Raw genomic sequence first — 24861 nt, 5'->3', positions numbered from 1 at the left:
AATTGTTAGAAATTAGGGCATTCAAATTTATTAAATTAACAAAGGTGGATGGTGAGATGAGGTTGTAATAAGAATCTACAAAACTAGCAATAGTGGATTTTGAGCTTTCATTCGCTGAAGAAGAAACAAAAGAGTTTGCAACTGGTTCAAAATAGCTGGGTTTAAAACAGAAGGGGTTCAAAAGATAAAGGCAATACCGTTCAAAAGATTTGGGTTAAAAACCAAAAAAGGGCAATACAGTCTTTGCAACCGGTTTATCCTGGAGCCTTAATTATTTGCGAAACCAAACTAGAAGCGAAATTAAAACGCAATTTTGTCCTCGGTCCCGTTTTCGGTATTGGCTCTTGGTAGTGTCCAACGAAATTACATGCCCAAGTTGGGCCGGGGTCTGTGTAAGTGTGTAACACAATTGTAGGGGTGTCAATGATAATAGGACCCTTAAGGAAGGAATCGGGGTCCGGTTTTGGAAGTTGCCCTTTTGTCAAATGAGGGTCACTTCGGCTCTATTGAGTCAGAGTGTAAGTACTAGAAAAGGAATACTGCTACCAACTTCCCTGTCCTACAAAATCTTGTATATATAAACACAGCAGTTTCTAGATACCACCCACTCACTTCTTTGCTTTCTCCGCTCTCTCTCTCTTCTTCAATAATGTCTGGTATGTTGATTTCTTCTATCAGTTTGATTTAACTTGATACTAGGAAGCATTTTATTTTGATAACGTTCATAATCTGATGTTACACCAAGTAGACCCTAATAACTTGATTTTGAGCTTTATGATTGGTTAAGTCATATAGATCTAATAGACGTGTCCGAATTTTCATGCAGCAACAACTTGGAAGACCTTTCAAAATGTTCTTAGGCCATTGGACACCACTCATTATCACAGGGAGTGTAGTCCTGCCCCTAGCATGCCTAATTTACTTCCCACTTCCCCATGGACCGCCGTCTCGGTCAATCGTTTGCATACTTTACCAATATACCAAAGCTCTTCTTGGAACCGAAAAACTGTTTCTTGCAACGGTCTGTTCTTCACTCTCACCTTTGAGGTTGATCTCAACTGCCTCAAAGTAGTGCATCTATAAATAAGTACCAATCTTTAAGTTGCATTGCTCTTTTTGCTTCTTTCAAACTGACTTTCTTTCTCGTGAACATTCTGACTTGCAATTGCACCATTCTGACTTTCTTTGTGCATCATTTTAAATTGTTTTTTGTTGCAGCTGGTTCAGCTACCAGTACAGTGTCTTCGGAAAAAGTTGATTTTCGTAAGCTTCAAAATGGAAGGTAATTTAAGTTTCTTAGTGGTCAAAGTTTTACTGGAATATATACTGATAGTCTTATACTCTTTTGTTAAAGAATTATAATCACTAAATTGCAGAATGGTGCAATTGCAACATACTATTACAGTATATACAGATAACATTATGGCCTTTATTCTGAAGAAAACGTTTTGTGCAAGGATCATTTTTGTATCCTGCTGACTTCATCACATATCAAACTGTGTTTGGATCTCATTGTCAATTGTTGCTTGTTATCGTCGTTATTTGATATCGTAAGTGTAGCAACCTTTCGATTGATGTTAATGGACTGCCATTGTTGAAGTGGCCCCATGTGTGTGATTGTGTTTGTTGTGTTCAACTGTATATATACAAGCAAATTCCATCAACCTCTCGTGACAAAGATGAGCTGCTATGAATACCATAAATAGTTTTTTGCGAAGAATACTGCTTTAACACGTTGAAACTTTGAAACCACTTCATAAAACCGCTTTGGATGTGTTAGTTAGTAGATGAGTACCGGAGAAAATGAAATCCACTGCAGACACAAGAAACAAAGACCAAAACCTGTTGGAAGAAATCATCTCCTCTATTTGTTAATTCTTCATTTTTTGCCCCCTTCTCTTATGCCATGTATTAGGTGGAAGAGTACCATTTATTTCCTTACATAATCAAATTCTCATGGGTTTAAAACATATAAAATCTTTAGATAAGTTAAGAAAGTGAAGAAATTTGGAATTTACTTCTAATTTTAAGCAAATAGTTTAAAACTTTCAACATCTACTAATGGAGGCTAAATCAGTGGTCTTAGCTTCAAATTCTGAGATGTGAGACGGGGAATTAACATTGACAGGGGTATCCATATCTGATACGGATATGAAGTGTCCGACACGGCGATTTACCAAGAATTAAGATTTATCATGTACAATATGTCCTTGTGTCGTGTCTGACCCGGACATGTGGGTATGTGTCCGACATGGATTTTTCTTAAAATATGGTGTGTCCATGTTACATAGGGAAATTTAGATTTAGGTTCTGTGAGTCGCTTTAGTGTTAACTCTTCTATTTAAAAGAAAAGGGGAAGATGAAAGAGAGTTTAGAATTGAGTAAAATATTAATGAAAAAGAAAGTGAAATTAAAGTTGTAAGAGATAGAGGTGAGCTTTTTTTCTTTTTTTTTTTTTATTTCTAAATTTTCGTGTCTGATTAAAAAGACGAGATATGGTAATAACTAATTAGTGGTGAAGCTTGTTATAGTAAATGGTAAAATACTGGTTGGTCTAAAGTGGGATTTGTGGCGATAAGCACTACTCCTTACAATTGGTGTAACATGCCAGCTCATCATTTTTGTTGTATGCTGATGAATGTTTTTTGTATATATAGTACAAAATGCAGATTTGATGTAATATTTTGGTAGCCTCAAGAACTGAAATTTCAGAAAACTTTTTCACATGAAGTGGTTGGGAAATCTATATCTTGCACAAGTCCCTCCTATTGGGCATTCTGAAGTCTTGAACATTCAGCATATATTACAAAATTGAAAATTCTAGAATTTTCATGGAAACTTTTTTTTTTTTTCAAAGATAGGCATATCTTGGTTCTGGTGTGTAACTTCCACTCTTGCAGTGATATTCGGGGTGTTGCTGTTGCTGGTGTTGAAGGAGAACCAGTTAACCTCACCGAGTTAGTTACAGAAGCAGTAGCTGCTGCTTTTGCAGTGTGGTTATTGGACAGAAAGAAACCTGATACATCTAGACGTCTAAGAATTTCCATTGGCCATGACTCCCGTATTTCCTCCCAGACACTACAGGTATTTCATTTCCTTGCAAGAATATGACTATTAAATTGAGAAGGTTGTAATGGCAGAGTTGTTTATCAATTATCTTGAACTGATTCTATATACTTATTAGATCCTTGCGTTTTCCCTTGGAGCCTCTCCAATAATTCAGTAAAGACTTCACCAGCTACACAGGGTATTAAAATGCATGAAAATTTAAAAACATTGAATAAAGGGCCAATATTCTGCTTTGTGAATTTCCTTTAATGTGGGAAAATAACCAAATATTCGGTACACAACAACTTTATTTGGCACACACTCAACTTTAAAGCTTTAGATAAACTTTAAAATATTTGTTTATCCTTCTTTCCCTACAATAGGACTACCAGCCAGTTCTTTTATGACTGCCCTGACTTGTAAAGCGTTGTAGCTCATTAATTTTCACAAGTTTTGCTCCCAAAATGTAGACAGATTTGAGTGCAGTTATGCTTAATCAGTATAATTGAGCTTAGTGCTTTGCATGGTTTACTGCTATGTTACATGGACAGGTCACGGGCACATATTATATGTGATATGCCTTATTTTTTTGATATTTTTCCGTGTCAAACACTTTGTATCCGTGTCGGATATGTACACATGTATTTGTGTCAATGGAATTTAGGTTTACTGGTCTCCAATTGAAAAATATGTTTGTGAATTTTGAATGTTTCTGATGAAGTTCTTAATTTTCTCCTCGGAATCATCATCACCATCATCCTTTCCCTAATAATTGGAGTATCTTCCAATGGAATGATGGGTTCATATTTGAAACTCTCTCTCCGGGTCTGGGTTACTGAGGTGAGCCAGGGGATTTGGTACATTCATAGATGAAGACCAAAACCTGGTTTAGTATGCTCATTTTTTCCTTATGATACTTACAACTTCATTCCCAAGACCTTTAAAACCCCGCTTTCCCTGGTGAAGCTTTGAAGTCGGGCTTCAACTCTAAAACCTTAGGCCCTACCATCCAAGGCTTGACCAGGAGGCCAGAAGAAAGAGTTATGGTATTTTGCTTTCTTAAATGACGTTAGCAGTATGATCCAACAAATCTGTATTTTGTTCTCGTATTTTTTTAGAATTCTTTAGAATAGTCAAATTTCTTTAGAATTCTGGCTTTCCTGTTGCTGAGACTTGGGGGTGATTTCGATTTCAGGAGGCAGTTTCTCGAGGAATTGTTAGTGTTGGTCTTGATATTATTCAGTATGGGTGAGTGATGTTCTTAAACCATTCCATAAGAGTCATATTTAAGGTTGTCACAAATGAGCACTGCTCAAGTGATTCAGAACTGATATAGTTGCACATTAATTATTTATTAAGGTTTATATAGGGGGAGCCTATTTTTGCTTTTTACTGAGGTTTATATAATTTGTTACATAAAATGAAGGAGACCTGGGCCTCTCTTACAGTTGATTTTCCTTTTTTATGTAGCTTAGCTTCTACACCAGCCATGTTCAACAGCGCACTCACACAGAATGAAGATTTTTTATGCCCTGTTGATGGATCTATAATGATAACAGGTATGTTTTTAAAGTATTTTTCTTTTCTGGATTGTCCGATAAATTGCAGACTTTCGGGTACTTTGAGAATGTTTTGTCATCACTAGCTTATGATTGTCTATTTGTAAGTGTTTAGTGATTTCCAAATATCAACTTTTATTGCGAGCCACTTTCGAGAGTGTTTCTGCTTTTGCTCACTTTCTTTTAATTGATCCCTGTGTAACTATTTATGCAAACAGCGAGCCATCTTCCTTACAACCGAAATGGGTTTAAATTTTTCACTAATGGTGGAGGACTTGGAAAAGCTGACATCAAGGACATCCTAGAACGTGCTGCAACTATATATGATAAAATTCAAATTGAAGGTTGGAAGAATTCAGAACGACCAGCATCTGCTGTAAAGAAGGTGGACTACATGTCTATCTACACGCATGACCTTGTAATGGCAGTTCGCAAAGCTGCAGGGAGTATTGGTACTCTCTCTCTCTCTCTGTGGAATACATGCAATGATATCTCAAGATAAGACTTCCTACCAGTCCTCAAAGCGAGGACGGTGGGGTATGTGTGGTGGTTATCATTTTCGCTATCTTCTTAATTACTTTAATGATTGTTGCTATTGCTACCATATGCTTTGAAAATGTCCTTAATGGTCTAAAGTTATTTCATTACTCTGATTTCTGACATAACTTTCAGAGAAACCATTGGAAGGGTTCCATATAGTTGTCGATGCAGGAAATGGAGCAGGAGGATTCTTTGCTGTATGTTTTCCTTTATCCTTGTAAATGAAATATTGTTTTTGCTTACAGGTTATACAATAGTAATTGAGCATGGAAGTCAATATGCCGTAGACCCACTGTTTTGTTAAGTTTGTTTTTTTTTTTTTTTTAGTTGTTCGACTCTAGAAACTAGAAAGTCCAATATTTATTTGAGGAAATTCAGGTCGTTCATGGTAAGATTGAAAACATCCATATTCTTTTAAGGAGGAAAACATTAGTTATTATGTCAATTTCAGGAACTGAGTGTTAGTTTCTGGTTATCCTGATAATTGAAAATTATATTGCAAATTTGGGGAAGCTTAGTAACTCTTTTTTCCCTTCATTTGCTTTAGGGTGCTGAAGTGAAGGCGTCATTTAACTTAAGCATGGCTTGAAGCCTAATTATTTATAGTGAGAGGTTTATAGTAATGAGAGAACAGATTTGTTCACAAAGTAGCAACACATCATCAGCAAACTGTAGGTTTGAGAGCTCAATCTTCTTAGATTTAGGATGGAGCTTGAAGGTTTTAGCATTTATATCTTCTTGAAGCAAGCTGCGTAAGATTTCCACAACCAACACAAACAAATGGGGCAGAGCGGATCGCCTTGTCTAAGTGCTCTCTACCCTTAAAGGTACCCCTCAACAACACCATTAATAGGAACATAGATTTAAGATGAAGTAATTCCTAGAGACATCTAATCAATCATTCTTTGAGGGAAATGAATTTATTTAACAAGAAAATAATAGCCCCAGTGAATTATATCAGAGGCCTTCCCGATGTCCACCTTAATAGAGCATCATGACAATCCCTGTTGTAGCTTCTGAGCAACTCACGAGTGAGGAGTAAGTTGTCTTGAATAGCACGCCTAGGCAGTGTTGTTAAAATCGTACGAGTCAAGTCGAGTCGAAGAGACACATAGGTGAATCACATGACTGACACAGATTTGTGTAAAATCGCTAAAAAAGCGTGATTTGACTCGTTGGATCATATGTAATCGTGAGTCCACGATTCAAAGTGCGCCAGTAAAATCTGCCAACAAAATTGGGATATAAACCAATCTGTAGAAGAAAGTGAGAAAAAAAAGCAGAAGAAGTGGAGGATCGATCTCTGACTTCTGCTTTTATATTCTTCAATCGATCTCTTCTGATTTCTCTTTTCTTTTCCCTTTTTCCTTTTTTCCTTTTTCGGCGGCTTGTTTCTCTCATTGTGGGATAGGGTTTCTGATAACGAGAGATGAAATTGGGCAGCAATATGGGCTAGCTATTAAGGCCCATATAATTTATAACCTAGCCCATGTCTTATTATAAACTGGTCCATTGTTCTATTATAAAATAGCTTGTGTATAGAATCTAAGCCCAATTTATTTGAAAAAGTTTTAAATATTGATTGTGTTAAGTTATTTAGTCCTATTTATGTATTAATTATATATATAATATAATATATATTGATAAAACATAAAAATGGAATATTACGATCCACGACTCATTACGATCTACTATTTCTTATAAATGGAAAACGATTCTCAATCCGATTCAGGAGTTGACAACTATCCGCCTAGGGATAAAAGTAGTCTTGTTAGGGTTTATCATTTGTTCTATTAAAGGCTTCATTAGTTAAATTGGAAAGAGTCCTTATTGCCAATCCCTAAATAAAGAAGTATTCTAATTGGAATTAGTCTTCATGAGTGTTCTCCCAAATAAAAAACCAAGGTTAGCATTGAACAAGTAATTCTTTAATTGAAGATCCATCTCAATTTATATGAAATCTCTCACCGAGTATTAATGCCTTAATTGAAGATCTTGTTCGTTTGCCAAGAAAGAAAGACTCTGCAAAATGATGTCTTCAAAGAAAATGGAGTTATTTTATATCTGCAGTATGGTCAATCGGATGTAGAAATTTTGAAGTAGCAATATTATGAGTTGGTCGAAGACAAGTGAAACGATGTGCAAAAGTCCTCAAGCAAATCAAAGTTGAATGACAGTATCCTCAAATTCTCTTCTGAAACTGTATTGCGTATGGGAGTTTTGTTTGCCCATTGATAAGGTATTAGCTGAAAATTGTTCAACAAGTTTTGGCTATCAAAGATGGGGCTCAAATGATAATGAGCTACTGCAAAGAGGAAGTGATGAGTTGCAGGATGATTCTTTTCTCGTAGAAGTGATATGCGCAACTGGCATTTGGAAAAGAATAAAGCAGTATGTTAAGAAGTGGGTGGTTATGGGGATGATGACAACACTTTGGAATCCCTCGAGAATTTGCAAACGTGTGCTGTATTGGTCGTTGATTTTTAAAACAGTTTACAAGGAAACCAATTTGTAAGTTTAAGAGACACGAGATTAGAGAGATAAGGAAATGATGGAGAATTTGCAAAACCAGAAGGAATAGTGAATAGGTTATGATTTTGGAAACAGTGTAAAGGGCAAATGGCTTGACGCACAAGCATCGAAGGAAAAATTTACAGATGGTAAGGAGTTAAAGGAGAATCTGCTAAATGCATACTTGGTTACTAATTTTCAAACAGTGTAAACGCAAATTTCTAGATGTTAGTCTCGATCAAAAAGAAAAAAAAGATACCACTAACATCTTTTACTTTTGTAGTGTAAAGGGTTGTGCTGTCTTATTTTTACTAAAAGATCATGACTAACATTTGCAAATATGCCCTTTACACTATTTTGAAAATCAGCAATGAATTGTATGTGCAGATTTTCCATTTTCCATGGACTCTGTATCTCCTCCAAATTCTTCCTTTGATGCCTTGTCTCTCAGACCCACTGACCGTTTGCCCTTTACAATGTTTTCAAAATCAGCAAAATATATTTTACAGTTTTGCAGATTCTCCATTGACTCCCCATCTCTTGTCAATTTTATCTTTGACGCCTTGCTTCTCAAACTTATAGTATTTTCCCCTCTAACCTCAGGGCAAGTTTACAAATGTCCAAAGGGTTCCCAAGTGTTGTCTTCATTTCCAAACCCACCCACTTCACAATATACTACTTCTTTCATTACGAGTTTGTGCACATTTTAAATTTTAATCTTCCGTTTCACAATAACTTATTATCATGTGAGCCTTGTCCTCTAAAGTTAGCATTAATATTTGGCTAACGCTTCATTAATTGGCAAAAAAAAACTCCAATGTGCTATTCACTTGAAGAATAGAATCGTCGGGAACGTCTCCTCCAACTTTAATTTGGTTAAGGATTTTTGCACATTGTTTCATCTTGTCTTCTTCGATCAATTTGCATTATTCTTGTCCAAATCCGGTTTCATTTCATTCAACATGTAATTCATTTGCACTGTTCTTTCTTGGCAACGAGCCAACCGACAATATCTTAATTACCCAGTGGGAAATTTAATTTGAAGACAAGCTTGAGATGTATCTAAATCTTTGAGATTTACACCTATGATGTAACATGTGTAGGGTTGGGTGGGGAGGTAGCGCAATTTTAACCTACCTTGGGCGTTGCCTTTGACAAGTCAACATATACAAAAGCTATGTTTTATAGTAGCATATACTACATGTCTACATCTCAAGTAATACATTTCTTGCAGTTTGTTTTCTCTTATGAATATATTCTTAAAGTAATATATTTCATAAACATTTAAACACACTAAGTGTAAGTGTAGGAGTGTAATACAAATTATAAATTACATAGTGATATTATGTTTAGATTAGAATAGAAGCTCAGGTGTTTTTAGGGTTTCTTTTTTGGGCTTAATGGTTTTTGGTTTTTTTGCAAGTTTTTTGTTGAGATTTTATGCTTTTTAAGTTGCTTATAATTTGAACCGCCTTTCCCTCTTTATGAACTGCCTTGCCAACAACTACTGCTGTTGGGCAAGTCATTGGTAGACTTTGAAGCAAGGACCAAAATATCGAATTCGGTGAATATCTCAATGTACCCAAAAACCAAGATATATCGGAAATATTGGAGATATCCATTTTTTTGTTGACTAGTCAAAATTTTGTTTTGTATGTCAATATATTGGATATATCGGAAATATTGTCTATTATATCGGAAATATCATCGATTTTATCAAAAATATTGTCAATATATCGGTCAAAGTCAACAATTTATATTGGGATATATCGTATATATCGGTCGATATATATCGATATATAGGAAATTGCGAAATATATCAGAAAAAAACATATTCAATATTCGGTTGAGATATATCGGATATTTCCATCTCGGTGTACCCAAAAAACAAGATATATCGACGATATTTTGGGCCTTGCTTTGAAGCAGGCGAGGTGTTGGTGTGAAAAACTACCCAAGTGCCCGCCTTTGACAGCATAGATTGACGCGGTGAAGAATTTGAATGACAAATTTCTTTTTCCAATTCACTTAAAAATGAAAAACACTTATAATTGGGGACAAAAAAAGAAGATCTGATCAAGTTAGAAGAATTAATTAGATTTTATAATTTTTTCATATTTGCTTTCATCTCGTGTATTTGTTTAACCAATGATTTACGTATTGAGTTTGACTCCAAGTTTAAAAAATGATTTGTCAAATTTTGGACCATTACGCACTCTTTAGTAAACATATTAAGTGGTCAAACAATTTGTAGATGTACATCAATTATCTTAAACTTTGGTGCATCCAACTCAAAACCATTTGGCAATGAGTGGAGATGTCCAAGAACTTTTATACTATACTGCAAGGCTTAAACCATCTAATGTGGGGCTATACTAAACATTTCAACACGTGTCTCACGTGTGGCGTTACTTGAGTCCTGTGTTGCATCGGTACGCGGAAATTTCCTCCGTGTTGTGTCGACACCAACACTGACTCAGTACTATACAGATTTGTGATCGGAGTAGGAGAGGAAAAAAAAAGCTTTTTTGGAGAGGAGAAACAGAGAGAAGTAGAAATATTGATTGGTGAGTCTCTCTTGTGCAAATTTCTTCTTTTCTTTGGTCTCCATTCTTCTCTTTCTCTATCTTGTTTGGTTATGGCGACTATACAATTAGATCTAGGATTTTGCAAAATAAAAGGAAGAAAACCTACTTAAGTTGTTGATGTCATGTCAGACAACTTAAAATGGGTGGAAAAAACAAATGGGCTAATCTTGAAACAAATAATGTGGACTGAGCTTTCTTGGAATGGGTGTTCCAACTTCTAACTAGTAATAACTAATAATTGTCTCAAATTTTCAAAACCCAATGGGACTTGTACTTTGTATACAACTAAATATTTGACTACATTTTCAAACGTCATCATTATAGAATTCAAATACTTTAGAGCATCATCAATGCGTTGCTAAAATTTTTTGTGACGCATCAACTTTTTTCGTCGATCCAAATTGCTAAAAACGTGTCAAGTACCAACGTATTTGGACAAAATTTGGGGTTTCTATTTTAGATGGGAATAGTTGTCCCGTTCCAGCCATTTGGGCCCAAAAAAATCCAACCATTTTAATTTGTTATTTTAATTTTTTATTAAAAAAAAATTGAAAAAGTTCTGAACGACAAAACTCCTGTTCCAATTTCTTGGGCCCCACATCCAAAATCGAGCCGTTTTAATTTTTTAATTACAAAAAATAAAAAAATTCTGAACGGCAAAACTTGTCCCGTCCCACTGTGGGACAAGACAACTTGTCCCGTGCGGCTCATTTCTATTTTTCTCACGAATTTGGTTTGGAATTTGACAATTGTTAGAATACAAATCGTGTTTTGGCAACGCATTGGGGGTCAAAATTGCCAAAATCATTTCCATCTGTCACATTAGAAATGGGATATAACAACATGTTGATGATGCTCTTATGCCCTTAAGAGTGTGATTTTCAAGATTCAATGTTTTAAAATTATAATAATTTCTTTTTAAAAAATTGTAATAGCAGTCATGCCCCTGTGTCTCGATTTTCAGCCCTCGCTGTGTCCGAATTGTCGTACCGGTGTCCAAACCCAACCCGACACTCGTACCCGTACTTATGCAACACAACTTCAGCCTAATATGTGGACGAACATACTTGGATAATGTAGAGTGAAGGTGCCCTTGTGGCCAGATACAATAGCCTGGTATGATATTGTAAAATGCACAAAATGTTTGTATGGGAAAAACAGTTTGCCCATGTTTGTCTTACATCTACTTAGATGCAAAATAGTAACTGTAAAGTGACAATGATTTGTATGTGGTTCGGCATTTTGAGCCTACATCTACAAAGAAGAAATAACTTTCTTTTATTTATAACTATAGTGTAGAGAGTATAATGGAGGAGAATGAGTGGGTGTAATGGTAACCCAATGAAAAGATGATTGAGGAGAGGGAGCCCAAGGTTGATCCTTTCTTCCTATCTATAGAGAATGGTCAATAATGGCTCATAAGTGGCTCATATATTAGTATTTACATCAATATGAATGGATCTTGTAACCATATTATAGTTAATAGTATTTAATCAAGTATTACATGATTACATGAATTGACCATGTGTCATATGTTACCACATAAATATGGATCAACTTCTCTTTGTAAATGTCATAGGCATCCAATGCCAAGTTTGGTTCCATCTGTGGCTTGATCATCACTTGGTAGATATACCACGTGTAAAACTGCCATGTGTCGTCTTGACATAGTAGTGGTATGGCAAGAAAATAGTTAAGCCTTCAGTTGATGAAGTAGCTAGAGAAGCCCTCAGTGTATCAATCTGATGTCGAGTTAGATTCGGATAATACAAGTGACATATCTACCCAAACAACACATGGAATCAAACTTGGCATTGGATACCTATGGTAGTTAAAAGAGAAGTCGACCCATATATATTTGGTCAATTCATGTAAGAGTAGATTTATTAATTGTAGAATGGTTGCAAGATCCCTTCTCATCAATGTAAATGGTAATATATCTTATGAGCCATTGTGGCCCATTCTCTCTAAATAAGTAAATATGAAGAAAGGATCAACCTTGGGCTCTCCCTCGTCAACTCATCTTTGTGTTACACGGGTACTTGTATTTCCCGGCAAGTCCCCAATCGTGTCGTTTCGACACCAACACTGTAATGACTCTGACTCACCATTGAATAGTGCAAAAACTCAGATTGAGATGAAGGGTGAAAGATCAGAATCTTGTCGGTAGATCTGTTTTACAGAGGCAAGAGAGAGAGAAAGTTCGCCCTGAAATCATATCTTCTTCTCTTTTTGTTGATAAAGAAGACAAAGTAGATAGGGTTTTGAATATAAGATAAAAGTTAGGATCCTATGGGACTCAACTGTGATCCGGTATAACTCTGTTTTAAGTTTTCTAAATTAGGAACTGGACAGACCATCTTACTAATGGGCCTTTTTAAAACTTTGTTTTTGTTGGGCTTAGGTCCAACAAGGTCTATCACGATCATATGGTCTAAGTTACTTTTATTACTTTTAGTTTCATTGGGCTTACTGATCGAAGCCCCAAATATCTTATAAGGTATCTTTCCAAGTAGTACAGGTCCTTTATGACTTTAAAAAACCATAAAATTTTAGAATTAAATTCTGTACTTCTAAACGCTTGGTTTTTTTTATCCTGCCCTTATCAAATACTGTTTTTAGTAAAAAAATAATAAAGTTAATGGAATACCCGAACTGGTGTCCATTTCGTACCCATGCAACACAAACTCGTTATCCCATTCGGTTACTAGTAACACCCAGATATCTCCTCCATTTTACTCTCGACACAACAACTATCAATAAATCCTTGTAGTTTCTTCTTTGAGGACGTAGGCTCAAAATGTCGAACCACCTATAATCATTGTCTTTTTACTTTTACTATTATCCATTTAGTAAACTATTCTATTGGTGTAATGCTAACTTATTGTGCATGTACAGATACCGTTGTAACACCCCACCACTCACCACTTGCCGATATTGTCCCCATTTACGTCACCCAAAGGCCCAGGTCCAAAGTCTGCCCATATATGGGTGTGGGGTTTTTAACTTTTAAGGCCTCCATATTACTAAGTGGGAAACAACCCAATATATCCAGGTTCCAATACGGCTTCCTATCAGATGTGGGTCTAAACCCACCCATGGTATTACAATCCCACCACCTTGGGAGAGACCTGCCATTGACTCCAATACCACTTGTAACGCCCCACCATTCACTAAATGTCGATATTGTCCTCACTTATGTCACCCAAATGCCCAGGTCCAATACATGTTATGTCACTATAGATAGGGACGTTTCAGACACATGAGATGTGCACTATGGCGGATGTTTGAGACTCTCAGCCAGTGTGATTTCCAGCTGGAGTTGCAGGGGAAATTTGTCTTTTTAAGCCAGTTGATAGTGTAGTCGACTTTAGTGACTATTATTACTGAGCAGGAGGTCAGAGACGTAAATTGAGCCAAATTCTGAATGGACCGTGAGTGGTGATAGTGGTTTGAGATTTCAAGGTTAGTTAGTAGTAGTTCCTAATAACCCAGACTTGCGATTTTTTAATGAGGCACATCGTACTAGGTGTACAATACAGCCTGGAGAGACCAAGATGTATAAGGATCTCAAACGACAATTATGGTGGAAGAGCATGAAGAAGGATATTGCAGAGTATATTGCTAAGTGTGTTACTTGTCAGCAGGTCAAGGCTGAGCACCGGAAACCAGCATGGACATTGCAGCCACTTCATGTTCCAGAATGGAAATGGGACTACATCTCCGTGTATTTTAGAGATGGATTGCCTACCTCTCAGGGTAAGAATTCAATATGGGTCATAGTCGACAGGTTAACCAAATCAGCTCATTTCCTTCCAGTTAAGACTACGTATACAACAAATGTCTTGGCTGGTATCTACCTTTCTGAGATAGTGAAGCTTCATGACTTTCCAATCTCAATTGTTTCAGACAGAGGAGCACAATTTACATCACGGTTTTGGAGGGGCCTTTTTAAGGCATTTGGTACATTGTTAGATATGAGTACGGCTTTCCACCCCCAGACTGATGATCAGACAGAGAGGGTGAGTCAGGTTCTTTAGGACATGCTACAGACTTGTATTATTGACTTCTAAGGTAGTTGGGTTAAACATATACCACATGTAGAGTTTGCCTATAACAACAGTTATCACTCGAGCATTGGCATGTCGCCTTATGAGACTTTATAAGGGAGACCATATAGGTCTCCAGTGTGCTGGGAAAAGCATGGTGATCACATTCTAATGGGACCTGATATGGTGAGAGAGACCACTGAGAAAGTGGCATTGATCCTTAGTAGGGTACTAGCAGCTCAAAGTCGCCAAAAGAGCTATGCAGATAAGAAGAGGAAATTATTTGAATTTTTACTAGGTGATTCTGTGTTACTCAAGGTGTCACCTATGAAGGGTGTTAGGCGGTTTGGTAAGAAGGGTTAGCTTGCACCGAGGTATGTTGGTCCTTTCAAGATACTTGACAGAGTTGGAAAGGTTGCTTATAGGCTGGAGCTACCAGAAAGTATGGCAGTGGTCCACAACATCTTTCACGTTTACATGTTAAGGAAACACTTGAGAGATGACCATAGAGATCAGTTAATAGATATGTCAGAGTTGAGGCTTGATCCCGATGTTACTTTCGTGGAGGAACCAATGTGTATTTTGGCGAGGGAGGGCAAGCAACTTCGGAACAAAGTCATACCTTTGGTTAAAGTTCAGTTAGAGTAAACATAGTGCTCAGGAGGCACCTTGGGAACTCCAGGAGTGGTCTTGCCACACAACCTGCTAGGTCGTGATGGGTAAGGTTGTGTGTCGACTGAAATTCAGATTATGTGTCAATGTTTATGCTTCCATGAGGGGCTACTATATATTAGGTTTGTGTCAACCATCCTTGATCGCAAGCCCACCAAGTCAGGTTGTTTGTCGATCTTATGAAGGTCTTGTGAGACTCTCTTAATAATTTTTACTATAAGAATTAGAGTAATCACATTGTGTTTGTATCTTAGGATTTTGAGAGATGAGGTCCAACAATCCACCAAACTTAGCATCCGAATGTAGGAATTACCATTGAGTATTTGGTTAAGCGATACGTAGTAAAATTACTAATATTCGTTAGCTACTCTCATGATTACATTTATATGCATAGACGTTGTTTATTGTGTTAGTTTGCTCCATGACCTCCTCACACACATGTATGGGAATGTTTTGAACTTGGGTCTTCTTCGGGTGACGTAAGTGGGGGTAAGGGTGGAATTTGAGCCGAGGGCTCGGAGCTCGGCTTGGGCTTGGCTCGTTTAAGCTCGGCTCGAGCTCGCTCGTTTACTATATGAGCCGAGCTCGAGCTCAAATAAAAGCTCATGTAACAAATGAGCTTGATGAAGCTCGGCTCGTTTAGTTCAAATAACATATTTATAGTGTAAAATAACCGAGGGCTCGAAGCTCGGCTTGGGCTCGGCTCGTTTAACTATATGAGCCGAGCTCGAGCTCAATTTAAAGCTCGTGTAATTAGCGAGCTGAGCTTGAGCATGGTAAAGCTCGGCTTGTTTAGCTCGAATTCCACCCTTAAGTGGGGGCATTATTGACATGTGGTGAGTTGGGGCGTTGCAACCATCTTAAACTTTGGAGCATCCATCTAAATTACAATTGGCAGTGAGTGGAAAGGCCTAACTTTTATAATGTACAGCATGGCTTCAAACATCTCATGGAGGATTATACTAAACATCTCAACGAAATACTTTTAAGTACCCAACATTTGTAATATTACTTAAGCTTTTATAATTAGCCACTGGCTTTTATGAGTGCTCATAAATTCTAGAAAAAGTTCCAAACTTGATATTTTTATATTCGAACCTATTTGCTCACCTTTGAGAATTAGTTTTGCATATCTACTTTGGGTAACATTATATTCATCAGTCAAACACTGCCTTTTCATTGCTACTCTTTGATTTTTTTTTTTATTGAGGAGAATGGCCTATAAGGACTGCTTCCAATTTAAATACTGATTTTGGACACATTTCAAATGCGGATTAAGGATAAATGCCAACCATGTGACCGAATAGTGGCAACATATCAATTCTGGTTACGTCACATGACATCACTTTCCAGTCCAAAGTTGCATCGCAAAGTAGATTTTGTGCACGCAAACTTCACTACAGGTTTTGATGAAAATGTCGACTCTTTATTGTAGACATAATGATGATTCTGAGGTTGATTGCAAAGTGAACCAAGGAAAAGCTGACAAATTAAATACAATATCGCAACATTTAGTACTATGGTTAAATATTTGAGTCCTTTATCACTTTACTTTGGTCCTTTATCACTTCATATTATGTTTGTTGCGTAATTTGACCTTTTCTTGATTGTTTACAACCTAATTATTGACAGGCAAACCCAGAGAACACCCTAAAAGACACTTTCAAAAGCACCAACCGTCTTTCACATTTTCTTTAAAGACACTCTGTTTCCTGTTTTGAAATCCTGTGTTTTTTTCATAAGATTAATCTGTGTATGACCTGTGGTTTATTTCCTTCTCCGTTGTGATAGTGAATCACTTGATAGTTATTACATTGATTGTTAGGTAGCAACATGGATTTTTTGTTATGATAGTAATATTAATATCGTATGCCCAACTGTTTAAATGAGAAATTTAAGTTTTTCTCAAGTGCCATTGGCACAAGAAGCTTTGCCTAAAAAACATACACATGTACCTGCAGGATCTTGATTGTATCTCTTGTATGTGTGATTAGATGTTATCTCGTAAGGATACACTAAATTGCTTAAGGCAGCTAGTTGTGACTCCTATATAAGCCAATGTTAGTGTTGATTATTTTAATTTTACGACTTTTCAGGGAAAGGTGCTTGAACCTTTAGGAGCTATTACTGCTGGTAGTCAGTTCTTGGAACCAGATGGTAATTACCTATGTTACATGGACACACCATATTTCAAAAATAATCTGTGTCGGATACATATCCACGTGTCCGTATCGGACACACACGGACACATATTGTGTGTGATATACCTTAGTTTTTTATATTTCGCCGTGTCAGACACTCCGTATCCGTGTCGGATATGGACACACGTGTCCGTGTCAATGTAACTTAGGTAATTACTAAAGCCAAACTTCTCACAGATTAGACGATGTGGTATCTATAAAGAAGTTCGTTTTTTGCAATAGGTATGTTCCCCAATCATATTCCTAATCCAGAGGATAAAGCAGCAATGAAAGCCATAACACAAGCAGTCCTTCAAAATAAGGCTGACTTGGGCATCATCTTTGATACAGATGTTGATAGGTAACAATTTCTATCTTCAAATTGTATTGTAATTTGGACATTTAAAACTTTGAAGGGAACTAAAGTTTTCGTTCAGATCTGCTGCTGTGGATTCAACTGGCCGTGAGTTCAACCGCAATCGACTGATTGCTTTAATGTGTGCTATTGTTCTTGAGGAGGTAAGCCTTCTCTGAGCTAGCGGATGTGTGTCTGCTTTATATGTGTGATCCGTATAATGAACTTCCAACTTTTTTGGTTGTGTGTGCAAGTAGCATCCAGGAACAACTATTGTCACTGACAGTGTTACTTCTGATGGACTGACTACATTCATTGAAAAGAAACTTGGTAAGTTGGATTTGGATCAAAATGCTTCCTATTTCTGAGGTTTTATGTACTCATAAATCTTGGATTCTCAAAGGAGGAAAACACCATCGGTTCAAAAGAGGCTACAAAAATGTCATTGATGAGGCGATTCGCTTGGTAAGATTCAATTTTAAATTCAAAAAAATCTTTGTTTGAGCTGATATTTCGTTTCATAGTTAAAGAGTTGCAGTTAATGTTATTATTCTGACATGGATTCACCAGCTAATTAGTATATTTCATTATTTCATAATAGTTTGGTACTCTTAGGTAGCTAGGATTCCACTAGGCAACAACACTTCAAATAACCTTTGCTCGTACAGTCCTACATGAATCCCTTCTATCACAAAAAAAAAAAAAATCTAACAAACAAAGGGGGTTCTAGTGATAAGGAAACTAGAAAGTAAATAGGAAAGCTTAGCTCATTTATGTAAAATGGGCACTTCATATTCTAAAAAAATCCGTGTCCGATGTGTATCGTGTCAGACGTTTGTTTCTGACAGACAAACACACTGATGCATACAAATTCAGGTTAGGGTTTCTTTTGAACCTTAACGACGACGGACAGTCTAACTATCTTTTGTACCTCAAATACACTGTGGTAACAGTTCTAACTATATGATGTGCTACTAGCATGGTAAATTATTTGTATGGGGTGCGCTCAGTAAAGTCCTGAACCTTGTAATTACAAATAGTAATAGTTCTCTTTTTACTTAGCCGTGTTCCATTTCCTACATATTGGGTGCTTGGACATTGGCACACTGTCTGTCTCACTGTCACTCAAGTAAATGTTAGAATCTTATTGACTATATACCCTTATTTTGGTCGTTGTAAAGACCGTCACAAGAGCTTTTCATGGTATTGTTTTGTTCAGAAAATAATTATAATTGATTGTTTACTGTAGTCTGAACTTTGGGCAATCAAATCTAGACACTTTTATGGAATACAGTTCTGGATTTGATTGTTCAAATTAATGTGGCTTTCAATTGTAATTATATATAAATAAAGTGAGGGAGAAAGTGAAACCATTTGGTAATGTTGGTGTCTGTGGTGAATTTAGTTGACTCTATTCTAGATACAAGTCAACTTAAATGGATTCTTGGGATTGTGCAAAAATTGCAAAATCACCCTAGATATCGGTATCTGATACCTATAGAAGAACGTAACAATGGAAAAATAAGAAATCCAAAACACAAATGCATTATATATTTAGTGGAGAAATAGATATATGGGGAAGAGATGGCATATACTGCACTTTGTGTTGCATGGGTACGGGTACGAGTGTCCGATTTGGACACGGGTACGACACAGTTCGGACACGGCAAGCTCTAAAATATCAGACACGGGGACACGGTTAATATTTTATTTTTAATTTTTTATTAAATATATTTATTTCAATCCTCAAAAACAATGAAATTTAAAAAGCATAGTGTTAAGAGTTTCAAAATATAACACCACATTGATGGTCCGGCAACAGCAAAAACTAGCCCAAAGTTGGGCAACTTTAGTTTGACCCAGCCTTAAATGGGATGATTTAAGACATCAAAAATTGATATCCTTAGGCACAACAGAAAATTATTTTTTTTAAGTACAACACCAAATTGATGTCCCTGCTACAGAAAAAGTTAGCCCAAAGTTGGGCCACTGTAGTCTGGTCCAGCCTTAAATTAGATAAGTTAAGACAACAAAAATTGATGTGCTTTGGCACAACAGAAAGTTATTTGTTTAAAGTCAAAACCACTTCTTCTTTTTCATCGGGATAGATCTCAAAACCAGGTGCTGCGAAGTCATTAATGGAAACCTGAAGAGAAAGAAACCAAAGACAGATTATTAAAATAAAGGTATGTAACTGAAAACTCCACTTACAATTTCTAACTCCCCTCCTAATTTGACTATGAAAAAAGCTGTTTTTTTTTTCTCAAAGCACTCTGACCACGTATCTGTGTCGTGTCGGTGTCGGTGTCGACACGACACGACACGGGACACGGCGGAAGGAGAGGCATACCCATGCAACACAGACTGCGCTACATTCTTGTACATTTTGATTTTTGACATATTTGTATGAGTGTCCATCTTGATAGGGGTCATAGAGGTTCACTTCATGTCTCAGTGGAACTCCTTATTCATTTGCTGATGTTTTGGAGAATAATATGTCCCATGAGATAATCTGTTTTTTGGAGTATAGAGATGCAATTATTTGGTTGAAGTGTCTTAAGAAAAGACTAGATTTCTACCCTGTTACTATTGTTTGTGATATCGCATATTAGGCCTAGTCAATATTTAAATTCCAGATTTTGGTAAAAGGATTTTGGTTAACAGTAGGTTCCTATCTTGCCATCATTTCATTTTTTTTTTCTCCTTTTAACTTTGTGAAATCTGGTGTAAACAATATTTGATCGGATAGACAATTGTAGAATAATTATGTAAAGTTTTCTAGATTTCTTTTTTTGCTAGAAAGTATAAATTGCTGGATTTGTGTTGGAACCATATAGTTCCAGCTTAAAATCAATTCAAATTAGTAATAAGTTGAAGAACTCTGGGTCGAACCCAAGAAGCGGGGATAGACCACTCCTTATCTATGCATATCTATGATTAATCCCCCCGTTTCAACTTTCATCACTAAGTTGAGTTTCACTTTCTCATATTGTAAATGTACCTCAAGCCTTTTTAAAGGATTCTTTTCCTTACTGGTTATGGCCGTCCCATGGTGACACCCGTGAAAACCAAAGCTAATATTTTTAATTTCTTTATTCTTACTATTATCAGAACTGGTTTCGCATTAGTATATATGGCACGGTTACTCTGGTGAAATACACCTCTGATTACATTTTGCTTTAAGATTTTCATGGAAGAAGACATTTCAGACCTCCTCGCTCCTCGAGATGGCAAACTCGCCGAACCTGCTACCTGCTTGTGTGTGCTTGATTGCTCTGTCACCCCTTCAGTTTGGTCCTCTATGAATCCTAGCTTTTGGTCATTGATCAGTATACCTTCGAGTCATCCTTTCTATCGTTGCCACAAGGTTATTTTTGCTATGGGTTCAAAATGCCTAGTTCAACGTGGGAAATCAGATCGGAAATTCAGCTAAAGATACAAATACCAATTCAATAAAGTCCGCATCAAAATTCAAAAAGAAAGGCTTAAAACATGTTAGAAGAAGTTTAACCATCACAATATGGTTCTGGTTGACGAATGCAACGTCTGGAATGCCATGGAATGTTAATTGAGTTGCAATTGTATGGCCTATGAAAAGTTGGATGTAATCAGGGCCAATAGAAAAGATTCATACAATTGGCTGCCTATTACCTTACTTGTATTTGTACTGTTCTCTACTCGCTAGGAACCAGATACCATTCGTAATCTACTATAGCCTATTTATTGTAATTATTTATGATTGGATTCAACCATGATCAATATATTTGATTGGCTTAAAGAAGAAATTCATATGTTTTATTAGCTTATTGTCTTTCATTAACATCTTTGTAATCATGCTGCTACTCAACACTTCTTATGCGCTACCCAATAGGAGAACATCAGAATTTGCCTAAGTGAGAGTTCCATTTCTGTTAAACAACTGAATACTTATTAGTTATTACGGTTAAACGTTACTTCTCATGCAAAACAATGGAAAGAGAACAATACAAGTTGCCTTTTTGAAAGCTCTATCAACTAATCATCTTTACAGTTTTCAAATATGCATATTCTTCAACATGGTTTATGGCATCTGCTTTGGAACATGCATGTCCATGTCTCTTCTTTGACGCCATTAATCATTTTAGACTGTTTTATGTTCTAAGGTTGTTTTTTTCTTTCCGTTTATTCTGCAACTTTTAAACTACCAAATCCTGTTGCTGAGCTTTTCTGACAGAAGTTGTTAAAACTGCTTACAGAACTCTGTTGGTGAAGAATCACATCTTGCTATTGAAACCAGTGGGCATGGAGCCGTTAAGGAGAATCACTGGCTCGACGATGGTGCATACCTCATGGTAGTACTGATTGTTTGCTACCCTGCTATCATTTTAGATGTATTGTTTTTCATTGTCGATCAGTGGTCCTTTGGATCTCAAGGAAACTATATGACATTGGAGGACATATTCACCTCAATCACTGATTCCTTTCATAACCTTCCTTACATTAATTGCAGGTCAAGCTCTTAAATAAACTTGCTTCTGCCAGAGCAATGGGAACAGGGGGTGGAAGTGAAGTTCTAACTCATATGGTAGAGGGTCTAGATGAACCGGCTGTTGCAGTTGAACTGAGACTCAAGATAGATCAGAATCATGCTGATTTGAAAGGAGGGTAAGCTAGATTATCCATTTGTTGATTTGTTTTTTTTTTCTTTTGTATCTGTTTCTGTGTGTGTATGCGCACTGTGCCTGTATCCCTGTTCTTGATTAATCAGAATTGCTGTTTCAGATCTTTTCGGGACTATGGAGAGGCAATCTTGAAGCACTTGGAGGACAAGATAGATTCAGAACCTAAACTTCAGAAAGCCCCTGTTAACCATGAAGGCGTAAGTTCTGCAACTTAAACTACAGAATCATGTAGTAAATCTGGTACTCTAAAGGCTTTATGAGACACCATTTGCTCCACCACGTGCTTGCAAGATCTCAGAGTTGAAGATCCTTGTATGCTTGACACGTGGCTAGGTTCTCAGGTGTTCATAATATTACTAGTAAACTGCATAGCAGTGGGGCGTGAGCGGAGAGAGAGGAGCGGAGATTGAGAGGGAGAGAGGAGCGGAGATTGAGAGGAGATTGAGAGGGAGAGGGATGAATAGGAGAAGATGGGGACAGACAGAAACCAACCAAGTAACATTTTGGGCCACCTTACCCCCCTTCTCCCAAAATGTTCGCTCCGCTCACGGATTACATCTGTTTATTGTTACCTTCTCTGTTGCTGCTATTTCTCCATTGCGTCCGTTAGTAAGATAAGTAGGAAGGAGGTCGTCTCTGGTAGTGCATCCAAGTAGTTAAAATGAAGTGTGCACAAAGATGGTTTTAAGGTAGTTTTCTCATAAGTTGCTCATCAGTTCTTTGGAAACTGCTCAAGTCTAGGTGGAGCATCATACATACCGCTTTTCCTTGAAGAAGACCTATATCATTCCTTCAAGTGTTTGTGATTTTTGTGGAGGGTTTATCTAATTTATAGGTTATCTTTAGTCATTCCAGTTGGACACATTGGCCAAGTGAGGCTCTCTGATTGCACCATTTTCTATCTTTGAAATTCGAATAGGTTAAAGCATCCTTTCAGTTTTCAATTCTTTTAAAAAGTCTTCTAAGCTATCGCAGCTGCATCTATGCCATTTTCTGGAACAGTTTGTTCTACAAGTTTTTGTCGACAGTTGGCCATCAAGGCTTTTGAGCACCCAAGATTAAGGGTATGAAAATAGAGTTCTAAAGTTGATTTCAACAACAGGTTCGAGTCTCTGGTTTTGGTGGGTGGTTCCTTCTGAGATTATCTCTTCATGACCCAGTTTTACCCCTGAACATTGAGGTACACAAAATCCTCATCACTGCTACGTTTTGTTAACTTAATATTGATCCATTAACCCATTAAGACAAATACATTTCAGGCAAAAAGCAATGAGGATGCTGTGAAGCTTGGACTTGCTGTGCTTGCTGCTGCTAAAGATTTTTTGGCATTGGACACATCTGCACTGGACAAGCTTGTCCAGACATCATAGACGATGCTACACTTCTTTATTTGTATGCTCAATGAAGCTTATGTGGTGAATCTCTATGTTGATGTTCTAAGCGGGAGACTTTGAGTTGGTGTTTTTGATCAATCATCAGCATTATAGTTAGCTCTCTGATGTTGAGATTGTGTTTACCCAAATTAGCTTATTTTTCGATAAAACTGAAAGGTAAGATGATCAATGTATCAATCAAAGTGGAAGTGATGGGCTATTGGTTCTTAAATGACATCAAAGTTTTCATTGTATTTATATCATTCCTGGTAAAGATTTTGTTAGGAATGGCCACCTTATTGAAAAACAAACGAATCATCTGTCCGCACTAGTGTTTTTACATTCTGTACTCGCAAACTTTGTACCAAACACAATAATGGTAGCATGTCAATAATAGCTGCAGTGTGTCAGATGACTTTTTCTTAACATTTGCGCGATTGCAATATTGTTGATCAACTTTCAAGGTATGCGTTCTTTTTGTCTTTGTAGGTGGTGAGGTGGTTCTTCGCCCACTAAATCCCCAAGAGAAAGGTGCAATTGCCCGGAAACTGACAGACAAACTGGCAATAAGGGACGCTGACTTGCCGTTGCAGCTAGTGATACTGTCATTCTTCATTAGCAAAATGGTGATGGGATTGCCAAACTTCCAAAATTCGGTAGTCAGTAAAGAAAGAAGAATAATTTGTGTACCAAGGCTGTGCTAGTGTGCTTGACTGCTTGCAAATTGTAATGGACTTACGAAAGTTTGTACTGCAGTCAGAAATCAGAATTTATTCTTTTGTTCCCCCTTCCTTTTGTCTCTCTCTCTCGTTTTTTTTCCCTGGTACCAATCTATCCGCCTCTTGATCCTCATTCCACTAATCCGTTTTTACTGAAAATTGTGTTGTTATGGTTTTGGAAAACAGGAGCCAAGAAGTATGATAGGGTAGTGAAAGGATATACATTGGGGTCATATTTTGCTTAAAGCAGGAGTGCAGGACTCGATAACAATTAACAACACGACCAACTTTAACTCAATAACATGCTGCTTAAGAAATGACAATGGTGAACCTATTGAGAATGTCCAACTTATGGATTCAAGTGGTGGAGTCACAGAGGAAGGGGCTGAACCTTCTTCATATTTGGAGGATATCACTGAACGAGATGTAGTTGAGTGAAAAATGAATGAGCAGTGCAGGATGAGCACTATCTACTGGCAAACCACATATGCAACTCTCATTCATTTTTCAATCCCAAACTTGGGCCCAACCCTGCACTGCTTCGGCCAGTAGCACTTGGATGAGGCATTGGGGGGATTGTGCATCAGTTCATCATTTGTAACGCCT

At 37.0% G+C, this 24861-nt stretch overlaps 1 protein-coding gene across 4 annotated transcripts; it reads left to right on the top strand.

Moving 5' to 3' along the window:
* Nucleotides 1–469: 469 nt before the first annotated feature.
* LOC147487738 (phosphoglucosamine mutase family protein) lies at nucleotides 470–23860 on the top strand. 4 transcript variants are annotated; one of them, XR_015201389.1, is made up of 19 exons: nucleotides 509–656; nucleotides 827–1021; nucleotides 1219–1282; nucleotides 2901–3084; nucleotides 4244–4296; nucleotides 4519–4607; nucleotides 4826–5059; nucleotides 5280–5344; nucleotides 17064–17124; nucleotides 17391–17508; nucleotides 17585–17666; nucleotides 17760–17832; nucleotides 17906–17967; nucleotides 19624–19688; nucleotides 21738–21833; nucleotides 21992–22146; nucleotides 22264–22360; nucleotides 23266–23343; nucleotides 23423–23860. XR_015201389.1 is itself a non-coding variant. In XM_086571466.1 (18 exons), exons 1-18 carry the CDS (start codon nucleotides 650–652, stop codon nucleotides 23531–23533), a joined length of 1824 nt encoding a protein of 607 aa, XP_086427592.1. In that variant the 5' UTR covers nucleotides 470–649; the 3' UTR covers nucleotides 23534–23860. The 4 variants fall into 4 exon arrangements, 2 of the variants coding, with proteins under 2 accessions (XP_086427592.1, XP_086427594.1); XR_015201388.1 differs by having other exon boundaries at nucleotides 19611–19688; XM_086571466.1 differs by lacking the exon at nucleotides 19624–19688 and having other exon boundaries at nucleotides 470–656.
* The last annotated feature ends 1001 nt before the right edge of the window (nucleotides 23861–24861 follow it).

The sequence above is a fragment of the Coptis chinensis genome, chromosome 7 (genome assembly GCF_015680905.1).
Source record: "Coptis chinensis isolate HL-2020 chromosome 7, ASM1568090v1, whole genome shotgun sequence".
NCBI classification, from domain to species: Eukaryota; Viridiplantae; Streptophyta; class Magnoliopsida; order Ranunculales; family Ranunculaceae; genus Coptis; species Coptis chinensis.
The sequence above is the reverse complement of the archived record's forward strand: the minus strand, read 5'-3'. Positions and strand labels throughout refer to the sequence as shown.